This window comes from Mustela putorius, unplaced genomic scaffold, assembly GCF_011764305.1.
Source record: "Mustela putorius furo isolate JIRA1106 unplaced genomic scaffold, ASM1176430v1.1 tig00003836_pilon_pilon_pilon, whole genome shotgun sequence".
In the NCBI taxonomy this organism is placed as follows: Eukaryota; Metazoa; Chordata; class Mammalia; order Carnivora; family Mustelidae; genus Mustela; species Mustela putorius.
Window position 1 is genome coordinate 23,750,796 of NW_025421989.1, and position 27,231 is coordinate 23,778,026.

The 27,231-nt window shown below is 34.2% G+C and overlaps 1 protein-coding gene across 1 annotated transcript in view; it reads left to right on the forward strand.

Annotated features, from left to right (window-relative positions):
• Window positions 1-27,231, forward strand: part of IL1RAPL1 (interleukin 1 receptor accessory protein like 1) — a 1,495,797-nt gene that overhangs the window by 205,617 nt on the left and 1,262,949 nt on the right. Inside the window, exon 2 of the mRNA XM_045089428.1 lies at window positions 1,318-1,423. Coding sequence (XP_044945363.1) covers window positions 1,342-1,423 — 82 coding nt within the window. The 5' untranslated portion in view covers window positions 1,318-1,341. The remainder of the gene's footprint in view (window positions 1-1,317; window positions 1,424-27,231) is intronic.

Here is a 27,231-nt window from a genome sequence, read left to right on the forward strand (position 1 = left end):
TTCTTGGGTAATGCTGATTAAACTCACCCTGAGAGAGGAACTGATTCTCATGGCTAACCTGAAGGCTGAAGATACCAACGTGAAGATTTTGGTTTTTCAGGCTAGGTTTCATTTATGTCTTTATGTGAACTCAAGGTCCTTGGTTAGAAAACTGAAACAGGCTATCGTCATTTAAAGGAGCTATAGTTAAAATAGCTTATTTACAGTGCTTAGTTTAAAAATTCACTGACTTTCTGACTAAAGTGATGATGGTATCACTTTACTTCAAGTGAATAGATAGTGATTTTTGTCTTCTGAATTAAAATGTGTCTTAATAGACTTTTATTAATGCAAATGAATTAATCATTTAGAAATATTCAGAGGTGAAAAAAAATATTCAGAGGTATCTGCAGCAATAGGAGAGCAAAATATGTGACTGTCAAATTACCATTTCAGCTTCCTCATTTTTAATAAAGTCATAGCAATTGAAAGTTGAATATGATCAGTCCTCAACTGTCTTGGAAAGAAACTTGTGCTGTCATAGATTGACAATATATTTGAACTGTGTTCTGACTTGCTACTTTTTGAAATTCAGTCTTTTACCTCTAATATCTCAGTCTTACACAAAAATAAAAGAGGGGTGATTTTCCAAGAAATACAGTGTTTCATTTTAGTTAATTTCAAATGAAATTTATCTCCCTTTTGAAATCTAAACACCAGGCTAATTTCCCTTCTAGTATCCCCCTGAGAGCCTTGTAAAAGGAAGAAATGATATATCTTTCTGTAGCTATCAGAGACAGCGTACTTATTTTCAATAGAGACAGTCTTAAAATTCTCTTGAAGTATCTTTTAGAGATTTTTGAAAGAGAATTATAAAATTATAATTAAATCTTTACAGACAGAAATTTATTATTTCTTTTTGATGGGAAAGAATTATACAGAATAAAATCATATTCTATTGTAACATGGAACATTAAAAATGTCAGTGTTTGGTAATTTATATTAAAAATCAATTGTTAGTGAAATAGTCTTTTTGAAGGGATTGTTTCTACTTACTTAAATGCAGTTAAGTACTCTAAAGAGAAATTAAAAATGTTTAAATGATCTTAAGATTTTAAAACAAGTTGGGGGCCCCATGGAGACATAATTTTGGCACTACCTGTTTGGATTTTGCTTAGCAACCACACATATAGGAAAACATACAGATTCTGTTCACATTCTTTGCTCTTGTGATCCCCACTGCCCCAATTGTGTGCACGATCAAAAGTTGAATAAAAATCTTAACATATTGCTATATATTTTTAAAATATATGTTTTTCTTTTTTATCTTTGCTTTAGGGAACAGCCTTTAAAAGCTGGAAGATGAAAGCTCCGATTCCACACTTGATTCTCTTATATGCTACTTTTACTCAGAGTTTGAAGGTTGTGACCAAAAGAGGCTCTGGTAAGCAGTGTATCTTTCTTTATTCTCCTTTTATGGCTTGAAGTGATGGTGCTACATTTACACATGTGCCATTTGTGGAGAGATTGATAATTAATGGGGGCCCATGTTGTGGAAGTATTGCAGACACATTTTTAAATGAATGGAGATTATTCACAGGGAATTAGAAAGATGGGAATAGGTTGAAAAAATGTAGCTTATATAATCAATTACTATGAATTTGAAGGGATTTAAAACCAAAAGCTTGTACTTTTTTTTATAATTTTATAATATGATTTTCAATATTTGTTTATGAAGAGTTTCATTTTAACTTTTGCATGGAAATATTGTGACTTATTTTCATGTTAACTTTACTGTTACCATTTCAATATCCGCTATGCTTTGGGCAGATTCTGTTTAGGGTTGTACTTCAGCTGATTTGCTAGATTATTTTGCAGGTATTTAAAGAAAGCACCAGAGTTATTAAATAAAAAATGTCATGGGGGAAACATCCTAACATGTTAGTAGAAAAGTACAGAGGTAAAGTAGAATGGCAATAGGAAAGGAGCTGCTAAACAGAATAGCGTTGAAATTTATGGAAAACTTTGTGTTATAAGACATCTTGGTTTTCAGTTGACTGTTGCTACTTAGAGTGAGTGAAATATATGAGGCTATTGAATAAATACTGTTACCAGTATGAAGTTTCATTTTGTCTAATAAGTGACAAGTGACTTGCCACACTCACATTTTATGTGGGGTTACAGAATTTTTGAAGCTATAGTTTTTGAGTATAATGGAGGAAGAAATGTGTTTAGTTGCGAGAACTAGAATGTGTTTTATGTTAGCTCTAGAGAGACAGTGGGAAAATGAAGAGTTAATGTGTAAGAGGCTGCAAGGTGTTGTGATTATTAAGAATTGTATAAACAAAAGTATCTTGGGAATTCAGAAAGGAGAAGGAATGAAATGGCCTAGATGGGGCTACAGCAACCATTCTCAGTCCCTTAGATTAAGAGGCTCCAAACTCATATTGATTATCTTATGAAAAAGTCCACATGCAAGGGAAGTAAAGAACAAGTCTGCTCTCATGAGCCCCCCTCCTCCTTTGGATGAAAGTCTGGGGAAGAATTGAGGGATATTTGTGCATATATGGACAAGGGGATGATGTAAGATTGAGAATAAAAGGAATTTTATTGAGCCTCTTGGCTCTAGAACTTTTTGGTTATTGCACAGCTGTTGTATCTGCCATTGATGTGGTTGTAGACAATGGGAAAAATAGTGTTTCTATGTTGACACATTATTTCATATGTTCCTCCTGGTGGATTTTTTTAAATGGAGAAAATTCTAGAGCAAGATTATGATGTGGTGACTTTCATAATTCCAGTGGGTTACTGGCAAATACCAGATGTTTTTATTTCTTTTTCTGCCACTTGTACAGAAAGTTGAGCATACCTATGGGAGTTACAGTAGATACAAGAGGGAGCAGGTAGTGAAGGAAGCTGGTAATTTCTACAACAGTGCTGTTTTCTCCAATGGCAATTTACATTAAAAGCAATTAACATGGATATTTGATATACTGGCTGCATAGAAGGGAAACACTTAACTGTCCAAGTTTTAAAACAAAATGAAACTATTAAAATAGAAATATTGAATGAATCTTAAAAAGCTTAATTTTTTCTGGTTATGACACTTGGTTACATAAAATTTTTTTCGTTCTTTTTGTGTATGTCAGATTTAAGATTAGTATATTAAAGTGCAAATGTGACTTTTTTTCTACCATCAAATAGTGGTGACAAGTCTAGTCTATATAAATTGTAATTTGGGGGAAAAACTTCTATTAAATCGGGATTTACTTTGTTTGTTTGAGTAGCAAGGGAACAATGCTAGAAATTTGGGACAGTTAGAAAATCCATAACTCCTTCTGCTCCGGAGACCTGAGAAAACTCAGTGACCTGTCTCAAAATCAATTTTCTATTTTAATGATAGAATTATTTTAAGAGAGTGGCCATTAAATGCTGCTCTACGTTTGGCAGAAGTTCTAAGACTTTGTTCTCCTCTATTAACAAATGTAGTTGCCACATAGCCACTTAATATCTCCCAAGCCAAATGTGTTTTCGGTATCATAATGTAAAAATGATAAATAAGGCAGATACTGAGATTAAGTGGCAGGTTTGATTTATTTTTCTGTGTGATGTGAATTAAGATAGCTTCTCCCACTATGTGTGTTAAGACCCAACTATAAAAGTCTGTTTGTATGATTTTTGAATACTAAGCATGCAATTTAGGAATAAATAATATTACTTTACCCATATACTTTCGTAGCTGACACTCATTTCAGCTGATGCCTGTTACCATGTCACCTTTGTCAAGAGGAACAGATATGTAGCTTACTGAAGAGCATCATTACTGATATCCATAAATCAAGTAGAAGAGGAGTGCACTTGGCATCTTCTCCTTAAAAGATTAATGGCTCAGTCTTCATGCTGAGTCCAACCTAGGAAACCAGAGGCACCAAGGCCAGGGAATAAAAATCAGTTTTTGATGTTTGATTTCACATACTAACCAAGAGGGCTATTTATCCTTGTTCTTATCATTTAATTGTTTTTTTATTTTTAATTTTATATATCTTTTTGAAAATACAGTAAACATCATTTAAAACCCAATGTTTTTCATGTGTCTTTTGCTAAAATACTATTTTTAATTCACTGTGACTACTAGAAAACAAGAACTAGATATTTTAATAACTAAGAGCATACTAAATATGATTATAGTACACATTAGGAATGCTGAATTTTTTATGTCACATCACTTGTTTATAACATTGACTTTAGATAAACACATATGGCCATTCCATAAAAATGTAGAAGTAGGTATTTGTTTCTTACTAGCAGAACTAATTTGAAAGCAATAGGAACTCTTCATAAACAGGCTGGAGATGTAATATTTTTATCACATTGCCTTACACCCCCATTGCTATGAATTTAAGGAACAAATTAAGTATAATGAAATTATGTCATCATAACATTCTTGGTTGAAATATTAAAAATTGAGTTTTATGACATTTTGGGTTAAATATCACATTTGGGTGTGTATGTGTGTGTGTGTGTATATATATGATGTATATATACATATACATATATACATATATATGTATATAGACACTAGATTCAATCCTTGCTTGTTATAATCATATATGTGTGTATATATATATCTAGTGTCTATATACATATATATGTATATATATATACATACACATATATGATTATAACAAGCAAGGATTGAATCTAGTGTCTCAGGTCATGTTTTAAAGTTTTGCCTACATTTAGAATGAAGGCCTTTAATATCACTGGGAGTAGATCTTTAGCCTTTGTACCCAATAGATTTTCTTTTGCAACAATTTTCTACCTTTTTTTTAGTTTTTATAAGCAGCACTTGAAGAAAGAAGCAAAGATTTTCAGTAATACCCATTTTCCTCTAGTTTATGAAGCACTGTAGCAATTCAGTAAATAAATATTTGAGTTGCTGTCATTTGTCGAATTCTGTACAAAAACCCATGTAAAGCAAATGCTTGCTTGGAGAGTCTGTATCTCCACCAGTCCAGTAAGGTTAGCTTAATGTTCTCGTTGGTATGTGTGAGTGGGTGGGTGAGTGAGTGAGTGTGTGTGTGTGTCTGTCTGTCTGTCTCTCCTTCTCTCTTCCCTTTTTCTTCCCTTTTCTCATTTCTTCCTTTCCTTCTCTTTGTTGCCTCCTCTTGCTTTCTCCTCTTTTTCTCTCCTCCTTCCACCCCTTTGTCCTTTTTTTAATTAGTGTATTTGCAAACAAAACAACCTATTTTGAATATTCCCACTGTGTATTTGTAGAACTTCTTTTTAACTACAAAAATACTGTCATTACTTTGTTTGAAGGGTTAAAGTCCATGAAATACCATGTCTTCAAAAGGTTATTTCAAGAGTGTAGCATGGACTCTGTTCAAAATGGCTATTACATATTTTTTATTTTGTGTGACTAAGAGGATATAGAATATGATTCAGAAGCAGGGGTATAATATAAACTGTTAAAAGACTGTTATGTACAAAGTATGGGTATAGTATTTGTCTGCAAACAAAAGAACCAATTTTGAATATCCCTACTATTTATTTGTAGAACTTCTTTTTAACTACAAAAATACTGTTATTACTTTGCTTGAAGGGTTAAAGTCCATGAAATACTATATCTTCATAGTATTGTTTGGGAACTAAAGTATGAGTTGTGATTTGGTCCAAGAGTTGGGGTTGTGGAATATAAATTGAATCCAGAGGGACCTGGATATAGAGAATTGGGAACAGAAAGGGATCCAGACCTTTTTGTTGTTGTTGTTGTTGTTGTTGTTTTGTATTTTGTTTTGTTTCTCTTTGCTTTCATAATCATCTATAAAACGTAAGATGATGAGTGCAAGTGCCATGATTTATATATACTTATAACCTCCACAGTGTCACATATGATACGTGTTTTAGAGTCTGGAGTCCATGATGATTACATGAATGTATGAATGCGTGACTTTAAAGTTTAGGTTGGATTACATCAGTGAGGATGCTACAAGTGTTAGAAAAATAAAGGTAAAATAGGCATTTAGGAAAAATATTTTTTCTTAAATAGAAATTAGTATAATGTATAATATGAGACTGTTGAAGCAAAAGATATAAACTCAGAATAAGCAGTATCTAAGAAATACTAAGAGTTTATATGAAGACAATGAACCTTTGCAAATCATGAGTATCTTCACGAGCTTGGAGTGCAGTTCAAAATCTTCCAGAAGGCAAGGAAAGTGATTCTTTAAATATTATTGCATAGGAATTTTACTATATTTAGTTCTGCTTCAAAGAAGTATTGTCATTATGCAGGCATTTTGGTTTTAATGGTATTGCTCAATATAGATCACTGGGTAAAGGATGTAGTGTAGTTCATGATTACTGACACACATTAAGTAAGCAACTGACTTCAGTATAGAAAAAAAAAGTATTCACAATTATTTAGAGCATATGGAGAATAGTAGGTGGCTATAGTACTACAAACCAAAGAGTATATCTTATTCTAGAAGGTATTTAGGATGTGTAAAAGCTACTAAAACCAGTCAGCTATTAGAGAGTAAAAGGTTTACAACAGGAAGTTTATCTTCTCTTTATTCTAGAACACGACAGTGGACACCTGTTTATGTAAAATGTTTTAGATTCAGTTCTTTCTGACAGCAAAAGGAAGTCGTCTCTCAAGAGGTTCTGATCTTTGTTATTTCTGGATCTCCATTTTTTAAGAGAAATAAATTATGCTACTGTGTAAAGAAATTGAGATTTAACTGAACAGGAGTGAGAAAGTTTGGTGGGGTGTTTCCATTTCATGCCAATGTGATTTATGAGTATCAGCCTCGTGAACATTCCAGAAAGTCAGTGAGCTTAATTCCACATGATTAAGAAACAATCTAGTCCCCAGCATCTGCCTTTTATTATGGTACTATGTATTTATTCCCAATTTGCCAAATACGTAAAAAAAATATGAAGTATTTCTCCTGTTTTTCCTTTGGGATAGCTTATAAGAGCAAACTTCTGAGGCTTTGTTTCTTTACTTTTTGAAAAAAAAAAAAGTACTTTGTTTTTTCTTGGAAAAAATTCCCCTCTTCTATGTTCTTGTTTCTAAAATAAATCTTGAAATTAGGTCTAGAATAATTTTAGTATTCATTTGAAATAATGAATTAGACGAAGTCTAATGAACAAATGGATAACCCTGACAAAATTATCCAGCATATTTTTTTAAATAATCATCTGATATATGTAAAAATTTCACCATAAACTTGTTCACCTTTAGTTTTCAGTACGATTTTATATAGAGTTAGTGTAGATTAAGGTCATTTGTGGACATTGATGCCTGCTTCATCATGAATTTACATGAAGAAGATAAAAGTCCATGTGGATGAGTCTTGCAAGTTAAAAAGGATTTAAGTGGAAGAAGAATACTTCAAGTTAAAAAATATATCAGTGTGGTACTGTATCAAAGGAATAATAAAATATATATCCTTTTACATATGTAAAGGGATAAATGAGCAGTAGGTGCAGAAGTGAGGAGCCAGTCATGATGAACATTTTAAGTCACATTAAGAAATTGATGTTCATTCTAGAGATAACACAGAAGTGACCACTGGTGGGCCAGCAGATGAGCCCCTGATCCATGATGAGTCTACTGTAGGCTTGAAGATGATCCAGGAAGTGTCTTGGAAATTAGGGACACTTTTGTGTTAGTATCCTATTGCTACTTTCACAAATAAGCAAAAAAGTTCAGTGGCTTAAAGCAACATAAATTTATCATCTTATGATTGTGGAGGTCAGATGTCTGAAATAGGTTGGTAGGACTGTGTTCTTTGTGCAGCCTCTAGGAAATCTGTTTCAGGTTGTTTTCGTGCTTCCATTGGCTGCCTACATTTTATAGCTTATGGTCCCCCAACACTGCAACTTCTGCTTATGATACATATCTCTTTCTCTGGCTCTGACTTTCCCTGCCTTCCTCTTTCCCTTTTAAGGGACCTTGTGATTACACTGGAACTGCACAGGTAATCCAGAAAAATCTCCCCATCCCTAGATCCTTAATTTAATCAGATCCACAAAGTCCCTTTTGCCATGTCATGTAACAAAGTCATGTGTTCCAGGAATTATGATGTAGACATATTTGGGGAGGTGAGTGCGTTATTCTGTCTGCCATTACTGATAATTACCTTAGTCAAACAAATCTATTATTGCATTTGGACTACAGTTTAGAGAATAGGTGGTCAGTTAAAAACTAGATAGGAATGGGAGAAGTTGAAAATTTTTTCCTGAAGGAGACCATGTGATTTGTTATCTATGAAAAAAGGAGATGAGATGGGGGACAGAAGGAGGAAAAGGGAAAAGAAAACAGGGAAGAGAGAAAAGGAGACAGGAAAGAAGGAAAAGAATCTAGTGATGCTTTGGGTCTTGATAACTTTTAAGTTTCATCTGTACCCTGCAAATATGTTCTAAAAAATATCCACCATTTTTTTGGTGATAATTTAAATGAGTCTGTTTCTTTCAATCAAAACTGCCTGACACAAAAATTATTTCCTGACTCAAAGTAACAACAATGAAAATAGGAAAGAAAAGCAACTTTAAAGTTAGAATCCATTGAGTTTGATGATTAGATGGACATTTGAAAAATAAGCGTAGAGAGTATAATTCTGTAATAGGATTAGATGTCATCAATCATATTAAAAGTTTCCAAAGAACACAGACTCAAAAGGACCGCTTATTTAAATAAAACAGCAGGGGAGTCTTTCTGATTAAGATGAAGCCCCAAAAGTAGATTGAGCACAGAGTTTGAAGAGTTTCATATGCCTTGCCATGGGATTTTGGATTTTATTTTGTATAACAAAAATTTTGGCTGAAATATTTAATTACTTTGTAAATCCCTTTAGTAGTAAACTTGGTCTGTGAGGTTGGGCCTCAGATTTGTCAGACCTATGTACTGGGGTGTCTTCTATATACCATAAAGATGAAACTCCTTGATAAATATGTAGTAGTGCTACACAAGTGTTTGTAGCAGCCCATCAGTAAAGCTGCCTTTACAGAAAAGAAAAGACACACACAGAGTCAAGCTATAAAGGGTCACACATGTCAGTGGCATGGTCAGATCAGTTTTGAACAGATAAAACTCCTGGTAGGATAGAATGTATTGGGGTTCCAGTGTGATCAGTCAGGGATTCAATAAAAATCATATTGAGCTACACTCAATATGAGCCTGAAAAGCAGTCAGCTGGACTGAAACATATTTCTAGAGAACCGTAAATGTGGACAAGTAAATGTTTGGAGATAATAAGTTATATTGATTGTGTCACCAATTAGGAGGAGGGGCTTCCCTCCTTTCCCCCCTGGGAGACACAATGAAATGAGTTCAGTTTGGAGCATATGAGCTGTGGCAATCACTGAAAATATTGAGCTGATGGATTTATGGGTTTGGAGTTATACTATTTCCTGTGGCTGCCATAACAAATTACCACAAGCTGGTGGATTTAAAACAATAGAAATATATTCTCTCACAGTTCTGGAGCTAGAAGTTCAAAACCAAGGTGTCAGCAAGGCCACATTCCCTCTGAAGACTTTTTAGGAGAATTCTTCCTTGTCTTTTCTAGCTTCTGGTGGCTTCAGGTATTCCTTGGTTTGTATCTGCATAGTTCCAGTCTCTCTGCCTGCATCTTTGCATGGCTTTCTCCTTTATATCTTTAATCTCCCTTTGCCTTTCTCTTGTAAGGATACTGGTCATTAGATTTAGGGTCCACTTCAATAATTCAGGATGATCTTGAGATCTGAAAGCTACTGTCAGGTTTTAGTTGTGTTTGTGTGTATATTATACATAATCAGTATATTGTAAGTGTTGTTTGTTTTATATAGTTTGCTCAATTCTTAGGAGTTATTTTATTATTTTCTATTTAGGTAAAACAAAAGTAAAACTCTTGTTTGTCCATGATAATGAGATGTGTATGTAGAAAGGATAACATTTCTCCAACCAAAAATTCTTTTACCTAAATCTGAAATGTTTGCTTAGACTAATCTCCTGAAAGTAGGGTAATACTGATTCAATTTTCTTTCTCTTATTTTATATAAACAAATAGGAAAGCTTGCTTACAAGGATATTGAAATGTGTCATGGTTATTAGTTTTTGATGTAGTGTTCAGTATTCATTGGTTAAGTATAACACCCAGTGTTCATCACATCACGTGCTCTCCTTAATACTCATCACCTGGCTACCCCCTTACCCCCACCCCTTCCCCTCTGAAACCTTGAGGTTGTTTCCTAGGTTCCATAGTCTCTCATGGTTTTCCTCCCTCTCTGATTTCTCCCCCTTTGGATTTCCCTACCTTCCCTTATGGTCCTCCGTGCTATTGCTTATGTTTGACATATGAACGAAATGATACGATAATTGTCTTTCTCTGCTTGACTTACTGTAGAGGTGGATAACTGAACATAATAAAAAATTAAAAAATTGAAAAACATAAGAAAATCAGTATTCAAAAATTATCTCAGGATAATTATCTCAGGATATTCATATAATGAATAAAGGATCATTGTATGAGTAACAAATAAAAATAAGAACAACACCTCCCCAAAATGTGTCATGTTTAAGCCTCATGTTGACTATCATAAATTGGCAGCCATTTCTACAGATAACTGATAGTGACATGTCAACTTTTTTCTACATTGATGAACACTGAAAACACATGCTTTGAGTTGTTTTTCCAGAAGTAGTTTTTTGTCTTTTTTTATAATGTTCAGTTAGCCAGCATAATCATAAGTTATTGTTGTAGTATTCAATGATTCTTTAGTTGCGTACAACACCCAGTGCTCATCCCAACATGCGTCCTCCTTAATAGTTTAGATAGTTTTGGCAAGTATTACGAGACTTACAGAAGTGGAAATTAAGAAACTAGGATTTCAATCCCATTATGTTGATTGGGACAAGTCCCTGAACCTTTCAGATCTCAGTTTCCTTTTTCATAAATGAAAAATTTTGAGTTACATCATCATCACTAGAAATCGAAGTTTATTCTTTTGTTCATTTCACGAGCATTTATTGAACACCTTCAGTACATACACAGTATATAAAATGATACCTTTTCTTCTGTAACATATTGCACTTATTTACAAATTGATCAAACAGATTTAGATGATCAGAGTTTATAGTCAGAATACTTCATGGCTATATTTAACTTGATGCTACACAGTTTGTCTTAACACTGCAGGGTGGAGGATATCAGTTTAAAACAAAGGTTCAATTAAGAAAAAAATTGTTTTTAGTTAAAAAAGCACATGGTACATAGTTACAATGCTTAAATAAAGATAAGGTATTTTCTTTGCTGGTAGTGATATATCTAAGTGAAATTAGGCTTGGCGGTTCATAGTACTAAACTGTATTTTAGCCTATTTTGGCTTATTTATGGCAGATTTCCTTCTGTAGAATTGTAGTCTCTTAAAATATCTAAAGTGCTGCTTTGCATGGAAAATGTTGCCTTAAGGCAATGACAATGGATAACTTTGCCAAGTTTTAAAATCTGAGGGTTATATATAAACATTTCTTTAAAGAGTGTCTGTCTATAAGCTTTTTGTGGGTATCCTAAACACTATTTCAAATACCATTTATATTTTACTAATTATACTAAAATGTTTCCCCATTAATATTGCTACATGGATTCAGTAAAGTTCTTTCACTGGCATTTTACTTTGATTACTAAAAGCATATTCCATTTAGTTTTTATTCATATAAGGAGTAATTATTTTTATCATTGATAAGAAAAGGTTTCTATACTCTGATTAATTCATTTTTTTCTTCAATATGTATTTACATCAGAAGAAAAGGACAATTTTGACTTGAAAAGAAGATTCTTCCAGTTTTTCCTATAAATATTTTCCATCAAGTAATTGGTTGGACTCTCCAATGCCATCTGGTGGCTTTTCAGAGTTGGTGAAAATACAGGAATAAACAAAAAGGAAAAAATAAACATGGAAAGAAAACTTCTAATGAATTATTGTTCCGATGTTATTTTAATTGATTTTTAGTATTTCCCAAGTCTTTATTTTATCCAATTATATTGCTGTAGGTTTGGAAAAAAAGTGTATAGATTTCTGTTCTTTCTTGGGTATATTTTACAATAGAATTTTTCACTGAGTTTTTTAAAGAGACAGAAAGAATACTGTATTTTACAAATATATAGTCATGTCATTTAGTAGCCCTGTATTATCAAGTTCAAGCTAAAAACAAAAGTACATGCATGTCATAAAGTATTTAAAAAATTCCTTCTTGTAGTATGCTGCTGCCATTAAGGTCTTGTCACTGTAATGATTTAGGCAATAAAAGGAGGAAAAAGTGAAAAAAGATTTTTCAGTTCACTAATATAAATAAAAGCTGCTGGTAGAAATACAGAAATGAAGAAAATGGGAGGATGGCTCTGTGCTAAACTCTTTAGATTTTCCTGATTTCCTAGAGGACTGGGCATGGAACATGAGGTGGAAGGTCAAGCTAATAAATGTAAAGTGTGAGTTACCAGGCAAAGTTGTCTTGAAAAAGCAATTGCTCTTTTTAAATTAATTAACTAATTAACTAATTTTTAATTATTTTTTATTACTTTCAGTTAGCCGGCATATAGTATACCATTAGTTTTTGATGTAGTTCAGTGATTCATTAGTTGTGTATAACACCCAGTGCTCATCACCACACATGCTCTCCTTAATACAATTAAACAATTGTAAATACAAATAAAGCAATTGCTCTTATCTGCTTATTCTAGAAGAATGAAGTTCACATTGAAAGGAAATTCCTGGTTGGCCATATCTCATTTTTTATAAAAGGAAAATTTTCCAAGAGACTTAGTTGTTAACAAATAACTTTTCAAACAAAAGGAATATATTACACATACACAAATACTAATGTACAGTCTTTCTCACTCTTTTTAAAGTTTGAAGATAATCTCCATCTCTTTGTAGTTATGAGTACTTACATTTAATGTGTACAGCTGTATTCATTTGTTTCTTTTTTTTTTTAAGATTTTATTTATTTATTTGCCAGAGAGAGAGAGAGAGAGAGAGAGAGAGAGAACACACAGGCAGGCAGAGTGGCAGCAGAGGCAGAGGGAGAAGCAGGCTCCCCGCTGAGCAAGGAGCCCGATGTGGGACTCTATCTTAGGACGTTGGGATCATGACCTGAGCTGAAGGCAGTCGCTTAACCAACTGAGCCACCCAGGCGTCCCCGTTTGTTAGTTTCTTTTATGCATATGACCTAATGTCACATGGAAGCTCCTTCATCTTCCCAATGGACAAAAGTAATAGGATCTGTATACAATTGTTGATAAACATCTATTGAATTCCTACTATAGTATGTGGACAATAACATTGACTGACATCAGTTATCCTGGCTATAAAAGAGGTTAAAATGTTTAGATATTTGGCTGTAGAGATTTGACTTTTGTATTCGTTATTTTAAAAACTAAATGATAGGAAATTTTGGTAAAAGAAACAAGGTGAAAAGATTTATCATTGTTGGGTTTGATCACTTCATTCTTTGTTTTCCATATCCATGAACTGTATTGTGAAAATTGTTTATACCATTTCCCCATAGCTTTGTTAATTATTGTTTTAGAAACTGCTATGGACTGCTGATTTTGGTAGCTGCATGTTTTTTTTTTCTTTTTTCAATAACATATAATGTATTATTTGTTTCAGGGGTCTGTGATTAATCAGTCTTACACAATTCACAGTAGCACATACCCTCACCGTAGCTCATACCCTCCCCAATGAGCTGCATATTTTTTCACATTATAAAACCCATATATCTATCATAACATTGGAATTGGTAATACTATAGGCATTGTTGTTTCATATTTACTAGTCCATTCTAGTTATTCTTTCGTATTTAGCAAATACTTTCACACAGAGCATACTATAAACAAAAAATTGTACTGGATTCTTTGAGGGATTAAAAAGATGAACAAATAACCCTCTCTATACTGTTTCTGATGTTAAAAATCTTGCAAAAGAAATAAGTGATATGATATATACAAGTATAGTGTATTGCTATTCCTATTGCTCCTTTGAAAATTACCACAGATTTTGTGGCTTAAACAATCCAGATTTATTATCTTACAGTTCTGGAGGTCAGAAGTCCTAAAATCAAGGTGTCAGCAGGGCTGCATTCTTGTAGGAGCCTCCAGGGGAGAATCTCATTCCTTGCATGCTCCAGCTTCTAAAAGCCATCTGCACTCCTTGGCTTTTGTGGCTCCTTCCAAACTCAGATTCCATGACACATATACTAAACTCTCTCTCTTTCACTTCTACTTCCATTGTGACATCTCCTTCTCAGCTTCTCATGCTCCTGATTCTCTGTGATAGGATCCTTTTGATTACAGTTAGAGTCCACACAATTAATCTAGAAAAATCTCCCCATCTCAAGATTCTTAATTACATCTGCAGGATCACTTTTGCCATATTAGGTTACATAGTCACAGGTTATGGGAATTGGGATGTGGGAATCTTTGAAGGGTCACTCTGTCTATCACAGATGTACACTACAGTGGTTTTTACTTGAGAGAGTTAATGTGGCTGGAATACATGTACAGCTGGACACAGCATGGATGAAAGGAGGGAGTGTGTCAGGAGTAAAGGTGGGAAAAGATAGATAGGAGCCATATCACAAAGGGCTTTGTATGACATAGAAACAATAGGAATATTATTTGGGAACAATGGAAGGAATTCAAGCAGGTGGGTAGCAGGAATAGTCTGACCAGGTAGATTGGAAAGAGCTCTGAGACCAGAGGGTGGGAAATGAAGCCAACAGTCCAGGCCAGGAAGTTATGAATTGAGGCAGTAGCATTAAGGAACATGAACATATGAATTTGATTGTTAGTGTAATAAAGAACTGATAAAACTTAGGGGCTGATTGTATAAGTGGAGAGAGGAAGAGGCAGAAGGTGATTCTAGTCACTTTCATTAGAGTTTTGTTGAGAAATAATAGCTAATGTTGCATTTCTAGTCTGCATTCTTCCCGGAAAGATACATTTTTAGGATTCAATATGATCTATGTTTTGTGGTTTGGCTTTAGACCTGCCCACTGTACATCTGACATAAAAGTCTAGGCTTTGGAGCTAAATCTCTCTTTTTGTAGTAGCTCTCTCACACAGAGCATCTTCCTAAAGTCAGTGTTTACTTCTTATAGTTGTTTCAAGTTTCTTCTGTCAAATGCTCTTGTAATAGAGGATTGTATCAGTGAGTGAGTCTCCCTTTGCTCATTCCAGTGAACTACCTCAAAAGAACATAGGAGTATTTTTTAAAGGTGTCAGGCTTTTTAACAAATACAGTATGGCATATGTGCATATGTTCATACATACCCACATACATACGTGTCTGTGTGTATGTATGCATAATTAACTTCACAAAACACATTTATCAAGAAGCCACTATGTGCCAGGTGCTGAGAGTTCAGAAGTGATTAGGCTATGTGATTGCTGCATATTTTAACATCTGTCTTTTATTTACCCAACTAAATAGTACAGACTCATTGAGTGTAAAAATATCGTGTGTTTATGTATATGTCTTTTAGAATCACTGTGCTTGAAAGAGTCATTGCATAATTAGTGCTCAAATACATATTTGTATTTGATTGCTGGATTTAAGCATGTTGATGAAGCTCATCACAACACTGTATTTTCCCACAGCAATTTTTGTGCATGTCATAACCCCTCCCCAATACCAGAAGTTCCTTGAGGAATGATCTCTATGTAGTTTAATTCATACTTTTTGCAAACCCTCACTCAAGGCCTTGCACAGAACATTCTGAGACTAATTGTTAGGTGAGCAAATGAATGAATTTAACTTACATAAAATAAATATTTTGTTGGAATTTACATTTCTCTGGAAAGGGAGAATTAAATTTTATCTTCAGCTGTCACAGTGATCTGACCATCAGTGGTTATTGAATATACTTCCCTGCTAGAATTGTAATAACTGAAGCCAAAAGCACTGAGGCTATTCTAGGAAGTGGATCTTGAGGTGGCATTTTTTTCTTCTGCTCACAAGGGCAGCTTTTTAGTTATTTCATTATAATGGGAATTGCGCAGCTTTTCCCTCCTTCTTATCCATGGAGGTTTTGCCACATGTTTACATATGTAGGTCATTCCATGCAGGAGGACTAGATGCACAAAATGAGTCCTGCATGGAAGGAAGCCTGCTAGGAGTGGGGCATGAGCCAAAGCAGCTGCTCATTGCCTCCATGCCTCCTAAGACGTATCACAGCAAACCCTAGGAATGCTGGTGAATAGAAGTGGCCTACAACATTGAGGGTGTTTTATTTTAATTCAGAACATGAATTAGTCCAATTTGGCAACTTGCACATTCATTCTGCCACTCTGTAATGACATGCAGCTCGGCAATGAACAGTGGTGACTTACTGTTTGTTTCAAAGGCATGTTTTTGCTTTGGGAGACGTGCTTAGTTTGTTTTGTTCAATTTTTAATGATACATGATTTTATTTTAAATTTCTTTTGAAACTGCTTTGTATCCTAGGGTTTCCGGCTTTCTATGAATTGAGGGGAGGTTATTACCTTCTAAGTTTTCAATTAGGAGCACAAAGCAAGTTTGGAAGCTCTGTTGGGATCTTGTAAACCCTCTCAAAGCATGTTCTGAATGAGACAATTTTTGTGCAACTAGCTCTAATTGTCTGAGATGAGACTATCTACAGAAGTTAATTGGAGAGAGTCTCATTCTGCAGCATGCATGGGGTTGATACAACAATCATTCTTCTTCTTTGGTTTCTTTTTGTTTGTTTAGTTTTAGAGGTTTTTGTTTGTTTGGTCCACTCTTCCTTTTTGTACTTTATATTTTTAAGGGAAATTTTTCTCAATTTTAACTCATTAATTCTCTAAAGATAAGGTTCAGGCTCTGGGTTTACATATATATCCTCAAATTCTGCATATTCCTAAATCCAGATCCATTTTTTTTATTTAATAAGGAATTAGTAAACTATTGATGACTTGTATCCCCTTGTAGTTAACCTGCATTTGAGATTGGATTCTGTTCCAGTATAATGTTTGTGTTCTGGATTATAGCTGGTAGGTAGAGAATAGTATTTATCCCATTTTCTTTCGTATGATCACCACCTGAGTGATTATACTGTTGACATATTCTGAATTAGACAAGAACATGTGCTTGACTAAATTGATATCTCACATAAAAACTTACATATAATGAGTTTCATTTGTGCATTTATTTTAATTTTTGATTACATTCGTTGGTTTTAGTTTTATATTGTTTATGGTTCCTCAAATGTGTTTCTTCATAACTTCAAAGATGAGACTGCTCTGAAACTTGGAAACTTAGGCAGATTTCCTATCGTCCTACCTTGAAGAAATCAGACTCAGAGGAACAATATGTAAACTTTATGGATGCATGCCATTAGTTCTCATATCATCCTGAATTTTATTTTTAATTTATAATATTTACCTTGAAAGTGGGGAAAAAATAGAATCTTATTGACACCTTTTGGATGTAATGGAAAAGTTTACTGGAAAGCTCTCTTGTGTCAGATTATTTTTTCTACAGATCTTCATGTGATGCCTGACAACCAGAGGAAAATTCTGGTTGAAAACTGGAAAGTAGAAGGGAGGAAAAAGTCCCAGAAAGGAGGCCCCTGGGAGTGCAGGGTAGGGAAAGTTTAGGAGGCAGAATATTTAGTAATGTGAGGATAGAATAGAGTTTTCCACCCTCTCCTTCTTGTACCTAGTATCACACTTTGCCATTATGCAGTTTTGTCATAAAATCAAACCCATTTTCCCCACAATAGAAAGAAGTAGAAATTAAGAAGAAGAGGATGGAATATGCCAGTGGATATCATGGCTTAAATCACAGATGTTTGTCTTGCGAAGAAACCCCAAGAAAAAGTTCAAGACTAGGAAATCTATGTTACAGCCAGATGTTTTGAATTAAGGAAAACATCTAGATGCTTTTTGAGATTATTTTTTAAATGAGAACACTTGGTTCATGTTGCAATGGAGTTGAGCCACACCATCTGTAAATTAGTGTTCAGTGATGAATTATTAAAACTTCGATTCAGACTCATAGTTATATTTAATTTAGATGCCTATATCTCCGGGAGTTGAAATATAAAACACAGAAGTGAACTTGCATTAATACACGAAGAGTTGGTGAGAATCTGGATTCCCATGTGTATGAATATAAGTGCATGTTCCATTTTATATAGATAATTTAAATATTACTTATATGGTTATAAGGTTATATATTTATATACTTAGAATGGGTTATTAGACTGTGAGCTTTTAATGAGAAAAAGTTAAATATTTCTGAAAAACAAATTTGTTATTCATTAGAAGCATATAAATATGAGGTCTTTTAAATTTCTACCTCACTTTATAACCAAAAAAGAGGTTATGTTACCTTTACTGTTTGTGGAAGGAGGAGGATATTTATATCTCCACTATTGCTTTTTTTTTTTTTTTCAGTGTTAGGGAATCAGTGAGTGGAATCCTTTTTGTTGGTATTGTATTGCTGTTGAATAGCCTAAGTCATTACAGAGATAACAATTTTAAAGAGGTATTTTTTTTAAGAAAACATTTTGAAGTGTGCAAATGAAAAGAGTAAATCTATTTTCTGTCAAGTTGTACAAACTCTTCTAAGAGCCCTAAAGCTCTTTGCTTTTTTAGTGATTGTTTGGCTTGTGTGTTGAACAGAATAGGCTGGGGGGTATTAAAATATGATGTAGTCCTTTTCTTCCAAAAGTAGAAGATCTAATAATTTTCACTTGATACCCATTCAGCATATAATGTTCTGAGTGGTTTGCTGTGTGCCAGGTAGTATAATGATTGGCAAATTTACCAATTTCAAATAGGGTGGTCAGGAGAAGCCTCTTTGAGAAGATCTCATTTGAGTTGAAATTTGACTATAAATAAAGAGCCCATTATTTTAAGAATGTTGGCAAAAGCTCATTCCATGCAAAAGGAATAGTGAATGCAAAAGACATGCAGCAGGAGCAGACATGACACGTATAAGAAATAAAAAGAAGTTCATTGTGGTCTACTGGTAGTGACCAGAATTCATTCAGTGAATCAGACATTTTCAAAGGCTGTAGGGCAATGATTGGAGGGGTGAGGCAGAAGGAAATGTTGGAGAATTAGCTGTAACCCTCTAGGTCATCATTTGGAACTTGAATTTTATTCTCAGTCTAATGTGAAGTCACCGGAATCTACTAAATGGAAGAATGATGAGATCTGATTCACGTTTTTAAAGATTGATTTAGCTGTGGAGTAAGAAGCTACTGAAATCATCCTAGCAAGAGAGGACAATTGCTAGTTCTAAATGAAAGATGGTGAGGAAAAGACTGGCTTGGGTGACAGTTGGGAAGGAGAACCAAACAGGACTTGATGTCATACTGGATGTCACAGATGAGGAATGCATGAGGAATATATAATATGTAAAGAACCATGGATGGCTTCAGAATTTTTGAAACAGTTGGGTTCGTGGTGGGGCTATTAACTGAGGCGGAGCCAACAAGGGGATGGAGAGCTTACTGTTTTAGAAGTGTTAAATTTGAGATGCCCATTCAAAATTTACATAGATTTTTCAAGAAGTCTGCAGGCAACTCAGTGGACAGGTCAAGATGGAATATCTAAATGGAAGGACTCACTGGCGTTAATTGGTATTTAAAATCATTTGCCTGGATGATATCACTCAAGCTGGGTGTTAGTAGTTATAAAAATGGAGTTTGCAGGATAAAGCTCTAGAACGCTTCAACATTTCAGGAGCTGGCAAAGCAAACCAAGGTGCAAGGAAAGTGAGATTAGGCAGGGCGCCTGGGTGGCTCAGTCAGTTAAACTTCTGCCTTCAGCTCAGGTCATGATCCCAGGGTCCTGGGATAGAACCCCACCTCAGGATCTCTGCTCAGTGGGAAGTCTGCTTCTCCCTCTCCCTCTATTCTTTCTCCCCCTCCCCTTTCTGGCTCAAATAAAATTTTTTTTAAAAGTGAGATTAAGAAAAAATGGAGTGATTTCTTGTGAGTTCTAAGTAATTCAAGGACATGAAATGTATTGAATAGGGTTGGAAAGTGAAATAAGATGAAGATAGTGTACTACTTGTTAGATTTGTACAATAATTAGTAATGAAAAGCAGAGAACAAACATGAGAAAAAAGTTGTGAATGATGGCTACGTGGAGGCCAAGGAAGCCAGCTTTGAAGTCTTACCTTATTCACAGTGTTGGTGTTACACTGTAGCTAATTTAACTTCATCTACTATTGGTAACATGTTTGTGGAGGATGCTACTAGCTCTTATGAGGAGAATATGTAGGCCAAAAGGAAAAGTGAAGAGAATAGAAGCAAGGAATTTAAGCTATTATATGAAGATTTTACATATGTATGTATTTATTTGAGAGAGAGAGAGAGAGAGAGAGAGCATAAGCAGGGGGAGTGGCAGAGAGAGAGGGAGAAGCAGGCTCCAAGCCAAGAGGAGCCCTATGTGGGGCTCAATCCCAGGACCCTGGGTTTATGACCTGAGGTGAAGGTGGATGTTTAACCAACTGAGCCATCCAGGTGCATCCAAATATTTTAGGAAAAAAAAACTAGTTAACATCAGATTGATCGAAATTTATTTCACAAACCCATATTCCTCACGTCCACTGTCCTATTAGATCTCTTATATAATGAATAGCTGTGTTAATTATTTCCGCCACCTGGATCTAATGAAATTAGAAGTGAAATTTCTGATAGGTACAGATGGCCATTTGGAAAAAAAAATTTTTTTTTCCTGTCAGCTGGTCAGATCTCCTAAGTTAGAAATGTTCAGTGTATGAAGTTAAATCACCATCCTTCTTCATAAGTATAGATAGTGAGCACAAATGATAATGTCTTCAAGCTCAAATAAATTTGTTTTATTTAAATTTAGAGCTTAAATAATATTCAGGTAAGCATACCATGCTGACACATTGTGATTTAAAACAGTGTTTGATAGAGGTTTAACGTAGTTGAATTATTTCAATTTAAATAATCTGATAACCCTATCTCCGTTTAATTCTGTAAATTGTATGCAAGTACATGTTAATATAACAATACATATAAAGTATAAAATAAGACCAGAGTATGATATGTTCTGGTTAATAATAAGGCTGCCAATATTAAAGCAATCCTCATAGAAAAGGTGTGGCTTATTATAATGAATAATGCACAATTTTGACAATTTGTATGTGAAGCATTAATTTTCCTAGCAAGGAAATAGAACATGCATAGTAATGATGGTCAGAATCCTATTCATTTTTCACAGATAGCTGCCAGGATTCTCATTCTGAGGATTGCTAGAATGAGGATTTAGATGGCTGTGGGAAGATACAACCTAGAAATCAGGAGTCCACGTAGATATACCTGGTCAGATAAAGAAAGGATGACAAAATAGAGAAGCAAAGACATAACTTGGTTACTTGAGTTAAATAAAAAAAAAAAATCAAACTGGACACAGTAATTGGAAACAAGTAAATTAAGCCTAAAGATGGGAAATACCATGATTAGGAATATGTTCAGATCTACATATGTACCAAATGCAGTGGATAATAGACGTCTATTTCACTGTAAAAATGGGCTGGGACAGGTAAGGCTTAAGATGACCACAAGCTAAGAGAAGAAGCAGAAACATACTGTGAAAAAGTGTCAAAGCCTAGAATGTCAGGGGTCATGTGTTATAACTCTCTCTTACAAGGTGAGTTTATAATTTACTTTCCTATACTTTCCTATATATACTATATATATATCTAGTATATATACTATACTATAATTTTACAAGGTGAGTCAATAATTTACTTAAAGTTGTTCTGCTGGTTGTATGGCCTGCTAGTTTATACCTGATAGATATAACGTGGTTCTCTTTGTATGAATTGTTTAGGAGAATTATATGTGGTATGAGGAGAGGTCACACCTGTGGGTTAGAGACCAATCTTTGTGCATTACTCATTCTGCAGGATGCCAGAATAAAAAGTAATTTTTCATTAAGTGGCATATTTGAATCATAGAGATCAGTGACAATACTGCTATTGCACAAAATTCATATATGAAGAACCTACTTGTGTGCCCACCTATTTAGTTTTTATTAGTTTTGTCTCTGCAAAATGAAACAACCTATTATGTACAGATTGTTTAGGCAAGCACCCAGTTGAATCTCAGAATTTGCCTACTTGGACCTTTTTTTTTTTTTTTTGTCTTTCTTAGTTAACCTTGTTTTTAATGCATTTATATTAATTTGCCATGGTATCATTCTCTGATTAATTAAAGTTTCAACCCTTTGAGTTTGGCAAAAGCTGTAATTTTGAGAAAACTTAACCAGGTATTTTTGGATCCTTACCATTTTCTCCTCTTGAATATAAAAGATTTTGAATATCCACAGATGATTTTTTTTTGCTTGTTGTAATTAAAATGTCAAATTTCAAGTTGTTAAAATACATACTGTTCTCGGATACTAGGAATTTTTTTCTCTTTACGAAAGCATTTATCTGTTATTTAATACTATACATGTCTCTGTATTTGCTTAGGCAAATACAGAAGTGCCTGTTCTAAAAATTTGCCTATAAGTGAATAAGTTAAATATGTAAGTCTCAATTTATAGATATATCTTCATAAAATAGAATGTGAAAAAATTACGGAGAAACCTGTTCCGTAAGATTAAAAAAAAACAAAACTCAGCAGTTTGAAAGAGAGGCTTAAGAATGACACTATACATAGAGTGTCATGAAAGTTTGTGTTGAATGTCATATCCTCAGGTACCGTTAACCTAGTCACACCAAGTGTTACTTCTTCACAACACGTGTCTCATTACCAAGTTCTACTTTATTTACACACCTATGGTCATCAGAAAGCATTTTCTTTATTCATTTAGTTGTTTAATATTCAAATGTCCCTTTTAAAATGTCAGCTTGGTTATAGGAGGGATTTTCCTTTCTTGTTCATTCCTATATCCCCAGCACCTAGAATAATATCTGGCATATGAAAAAAATTCAATAAATATCAATGAAATAAATGATAACGTTTTTCTTTATTGTAATTTTCATTAAAAAAATCCAAGTCCATTTTAATTGACTTCAGGTGTTTATTTTTAATGCCTGAATGTAATGCTACTAATATCCTCCTACTGCATCCAAATTTTGATAAGTTCTGTTGTCATTTTTGTTTAATTCAAAATATTTTAAAATTGTTTTGAGGCTTTGTCTTTGATCATGGATTACTTATAAGGGTGTTATTACAATGAATCTTGGAACACTGAAAAAATAAAATTAAATAAAAAAATAAGGGTGTTATTAAATTTTGAAATATTTGAGATTTTCCAGTTATCTTTCTGTTGTTGAATTCCAGTTTAATTCCACTATTATCTAAGATAATTCATTTAATCATTTCTATTTTTAAAAATTTCTTAAGGTATGTTTTATTTTGCCTAGAATGTGGTGTATCTTGATGAATGTCCCACAGGAGCTTAAGATAAATGTGTATTTTGCTGTTGTTGGATGGAATTTTTATAATGTCAGTGAGGCTGAAATGATTGATTGTGTCATTCAGATCATATATAACCTTACTGCTTTTATGCCTCATTGATCTACTAATTACTGACATACGGGGTATCAGAGTCTCCAAATATAAAGTGGATTTGTTTATTTTTCCTTTCCGTTTTATCAGATTTTCACTCTTATATAGTCAGGGTTGCAATGTGTTTTTGAGAAATTGATTCCTGTATCATGAATTAATTAACTTCTCTTACAGATGTTTACCACATTTGGAAGATTTATTAACTGGAATTAATAATTAAGTTTTCTAAAAGTTTATGAATTCAGGTTTCTTTATAGGTGCTGGGTAGCCAGTAGTTTCTGATCTTGCCTTGCCTCTCTCAGTGTGGGATCTCTGTCCTATGAAAGAGCTGAAGCAAGAATGTTGAAGATGCCAAGAATCATGATCTGTTGTACTTAGGATAGGGCTTCTGTTAAACTGCGGGAGGAAGAGTTGAATAAAAAAAAGGATTACTCCAACTTTTTAGTTGTACAAACAAGCAAATTAGACTCTTAATCTTGGAACTGGAAGGAATGAGAAATGCTGGCAGCTTTTTCCTTCCAGTGGAATATTTGATACATTTGATGGGGAGCTGAGTAGGGAAGGAGCACTTATTTTTTTGCTGTACCTACCTGTAATGGAGCTTTTCTCTAGCTGAGCGGGAGGAGAGAGTTATAGGAAGGATGGAGCAGGTCATGGTTCAAATGTCATGGTTCAGATGTCAGTGTTGATACCAAGTTTTAGTGTATTTTTTTGAAAGGATGTTTCTTTGTTTGCTATATTCCTTAAGGACACTTTTCAGATACCCAAAGTTTTTTTTTAATAGTTTCAACAATTTTGCTTATTTTATGAGGGAATAGTCTACAGAGTTCCTCACATTGTCATTCCAGAAGTAGAATTCTCTTTCTTTGTATAACTATTAGCATTGTATATCTTTATTGTTATTCTTGTAATCTATGGCTCTTTATGTTTAAGGTGGGTTGTTTATTGGAACATATACTTGTGTCTTGTTTTTTTAATAGATCCACTCTACCAATCTTTATTTTTTAATTGGTGCATTTTGACTATTCACATTTAATGTAGTTATTGAAAAAGTTGAATTAATATTCACATATTTGTAACGTTTATATATGTTGTATTCTTTTTTTTCATTTCCCCCTTTTTCTGCCTTTCTCATTATAATTGAGCATTTATGTGCTCCATTTTATCTCCTCTGTGGCATATCAATTACTTCTTTTAAAAAAAATTTATCTCTTTCCCTGGTGTTTGAAATACATATTTTTTAAATCTTGTTTCAGTCTACCATCAGATAACACTACACTTAGTGATGTATAGTGCTGTTATTTATAAAGCACATCCCAATTCTTTTCAATATCACTAGCCATCAGGGAAATAAAACTGAAATACCCAATTACTATAGGGTCATATTTGCTTTGTGGGAGTCGGCAAGGCTGCCACAAAATGCTGTTTCACTCAAATCACAAAAGTTATTCAAAGCCAGCAGGAAAGTTACATAGTCCCATTTTAAAAAAAATTATTTTTTTTATTTATCTGACAGAGATCACAAGTAGGCAGAGAGGCAGGAAGAGAGAGGGGGGGAAGCAGGCTCCCTGCTGAGCAGAGTGTCTGATGCGGGCCTCGATCCCAGGACCCTGGGATCATGACTTGAGCTGAAGGCAGAGGCTTTAACCCACTGAGCCTCCCAGGTGTCGCATAATCCCATTTTTATAATAATAGATATCACCTCCCTGGAAGGGGTTACTGAAACCAGTTTCCTCTCCTGGATCCATGGACAGTTGTTGGGCCCTAGTCTATAGCCTCTGCATTGCTTTTTGTCTTATTTGTGTCCTAAATCTTATACTGGCACCAGACTTTTGCATATGCACTGCTGTCTCCTTTTGTCTCAAGCATCTGAAAAATGATTCATGGACGATAATCTAGCTATGATTCTGTCTTTGTTTTGTTGGCTAGCACCAATGATTGGATGCATCTCTTAGCCCTTTCAGTCTGCATCTTAGGATTTGGAGGCTGCATCTTAAAGTTTGACCCAATATCCAGGATGCTTTGGCAGGATTTGCTCTTAGGACTTCAGTTTCATCCTTTCGTTTATAAACCATAGATCTGATCACCAAACACCATCCTAACCAGCCTTATCTCATGTTTATTTAATACCAAGTTTTAACCAAATTCCTGAAATTAAAGGAATAATAGTTTTCCAACTGAATTTTCAAATACATCATCTTTTGAGTTTGTGTTTCCATCTTTAAGTTAGTTTCCGACAAAGTATACAGGAAGCCAGGAACAGCTATAGTTTCCTCTCCTCAGACTGCATCTTTTCTCTAATCCTCCAATGTTTTCCTAATGCTGGAAGTGCTGTTTTCAAGAGCACTATAAAAGAAATAGTAGTGCAATTTATCACATTAGTCTTATCTCCCAGTTACCTTGCAGCCTACTTGATAACATTTAATGAATCCCAAGGAAGTCTTCCTCTCCTTTGATTGTAGCCTATTACATGGGCTCAGCAGTGACTGGAATTTTAGTATGACACTTACAGTCTTGAGGCCAAATGGTTACTTCCTGTATCACACACAGATCTTGGAAGAGTGATGCTTTATATGAGGAGTAGTTTTGGTAGAAAGGACAGAAGGAAGAATGTGACTGTTGAATGGGGGAAAGGTGTTAGGGAAATGGAGGAGTCAGTGGTTGGGCGAAAGGATGATGGAAACGCAGAACAAAAAAACTAGTGGGCTTAAGGAACACAGTATCTTTTTCAAAATTAGCTTTGAACTCTCAATTCAAGAGGAAACCTAAATTTGAAGCTCTCTTCCATCATGAGTTACGAGGCTTTACAAAACCTTCTTAGACTCATAGTCTAGTTTTCTTACATGTGGATTAAGAGCAGTAATAGGACATCTCTTAGAGAATTGTTATTGATACAAGTAAGGCATTTAGCATATTATCTGATATATATTCAGTGTTCAGTAAATCTGAACTATTATATTATAAAGAATAATTCAATAGTTTGGACATTGGGGAGGGTATGTGCTATGGTGAATCCTGTGAATTGTGTATGACTGATGATTTACAAACTTGTACCCCTGAAAAAATAATACATTATATGTTCATTTTAAATAAATAAATAAATAAATGAAAACGTTGCAACTTAAAAACAAAAAAAAAGAATAATTCAATGATAAAGTCCAGTGTAAGGTATTGCATTTCTAAACTGAAGATAATGTAGAGAAACTTATTCAGTTGCACATATATGGAATTTAATCAGATAATTCTTCATTAAACTTTAGATTTCTTATCTGGTATTATAATGATGGTAAAGAGATCAGCAGGGTTCTTTATATATACTCAGTGATGTTTCTCAAAATGTATTGTAAATGATGTTTGTGTAAGGAAGACACAGAGAAACAGCAAGTGTTTCTTATGACCTTATATCCTCCCACTCTATCACTTCTAAGGCCTTCAATACTGGATTTCATACACTGTAACCTTTGAGTCAATAATCATGAACTCCTAATACCAGTTTATTTGCAGTGGGTCACCCATGTATCAGATAGGCCTTTCAAGATGATGAATAGGGGAAGGGTGCTTAGAAGCCACCATGCTGAAAGAACAACAGGTTGCCATAATCTCCCAGAACAATTCTGAGAGGAGACTATTAGTATAATCAACATAATATATAATATGCTTAGAGCTATCTCTAAACCAGTTTTATCAGACGTACA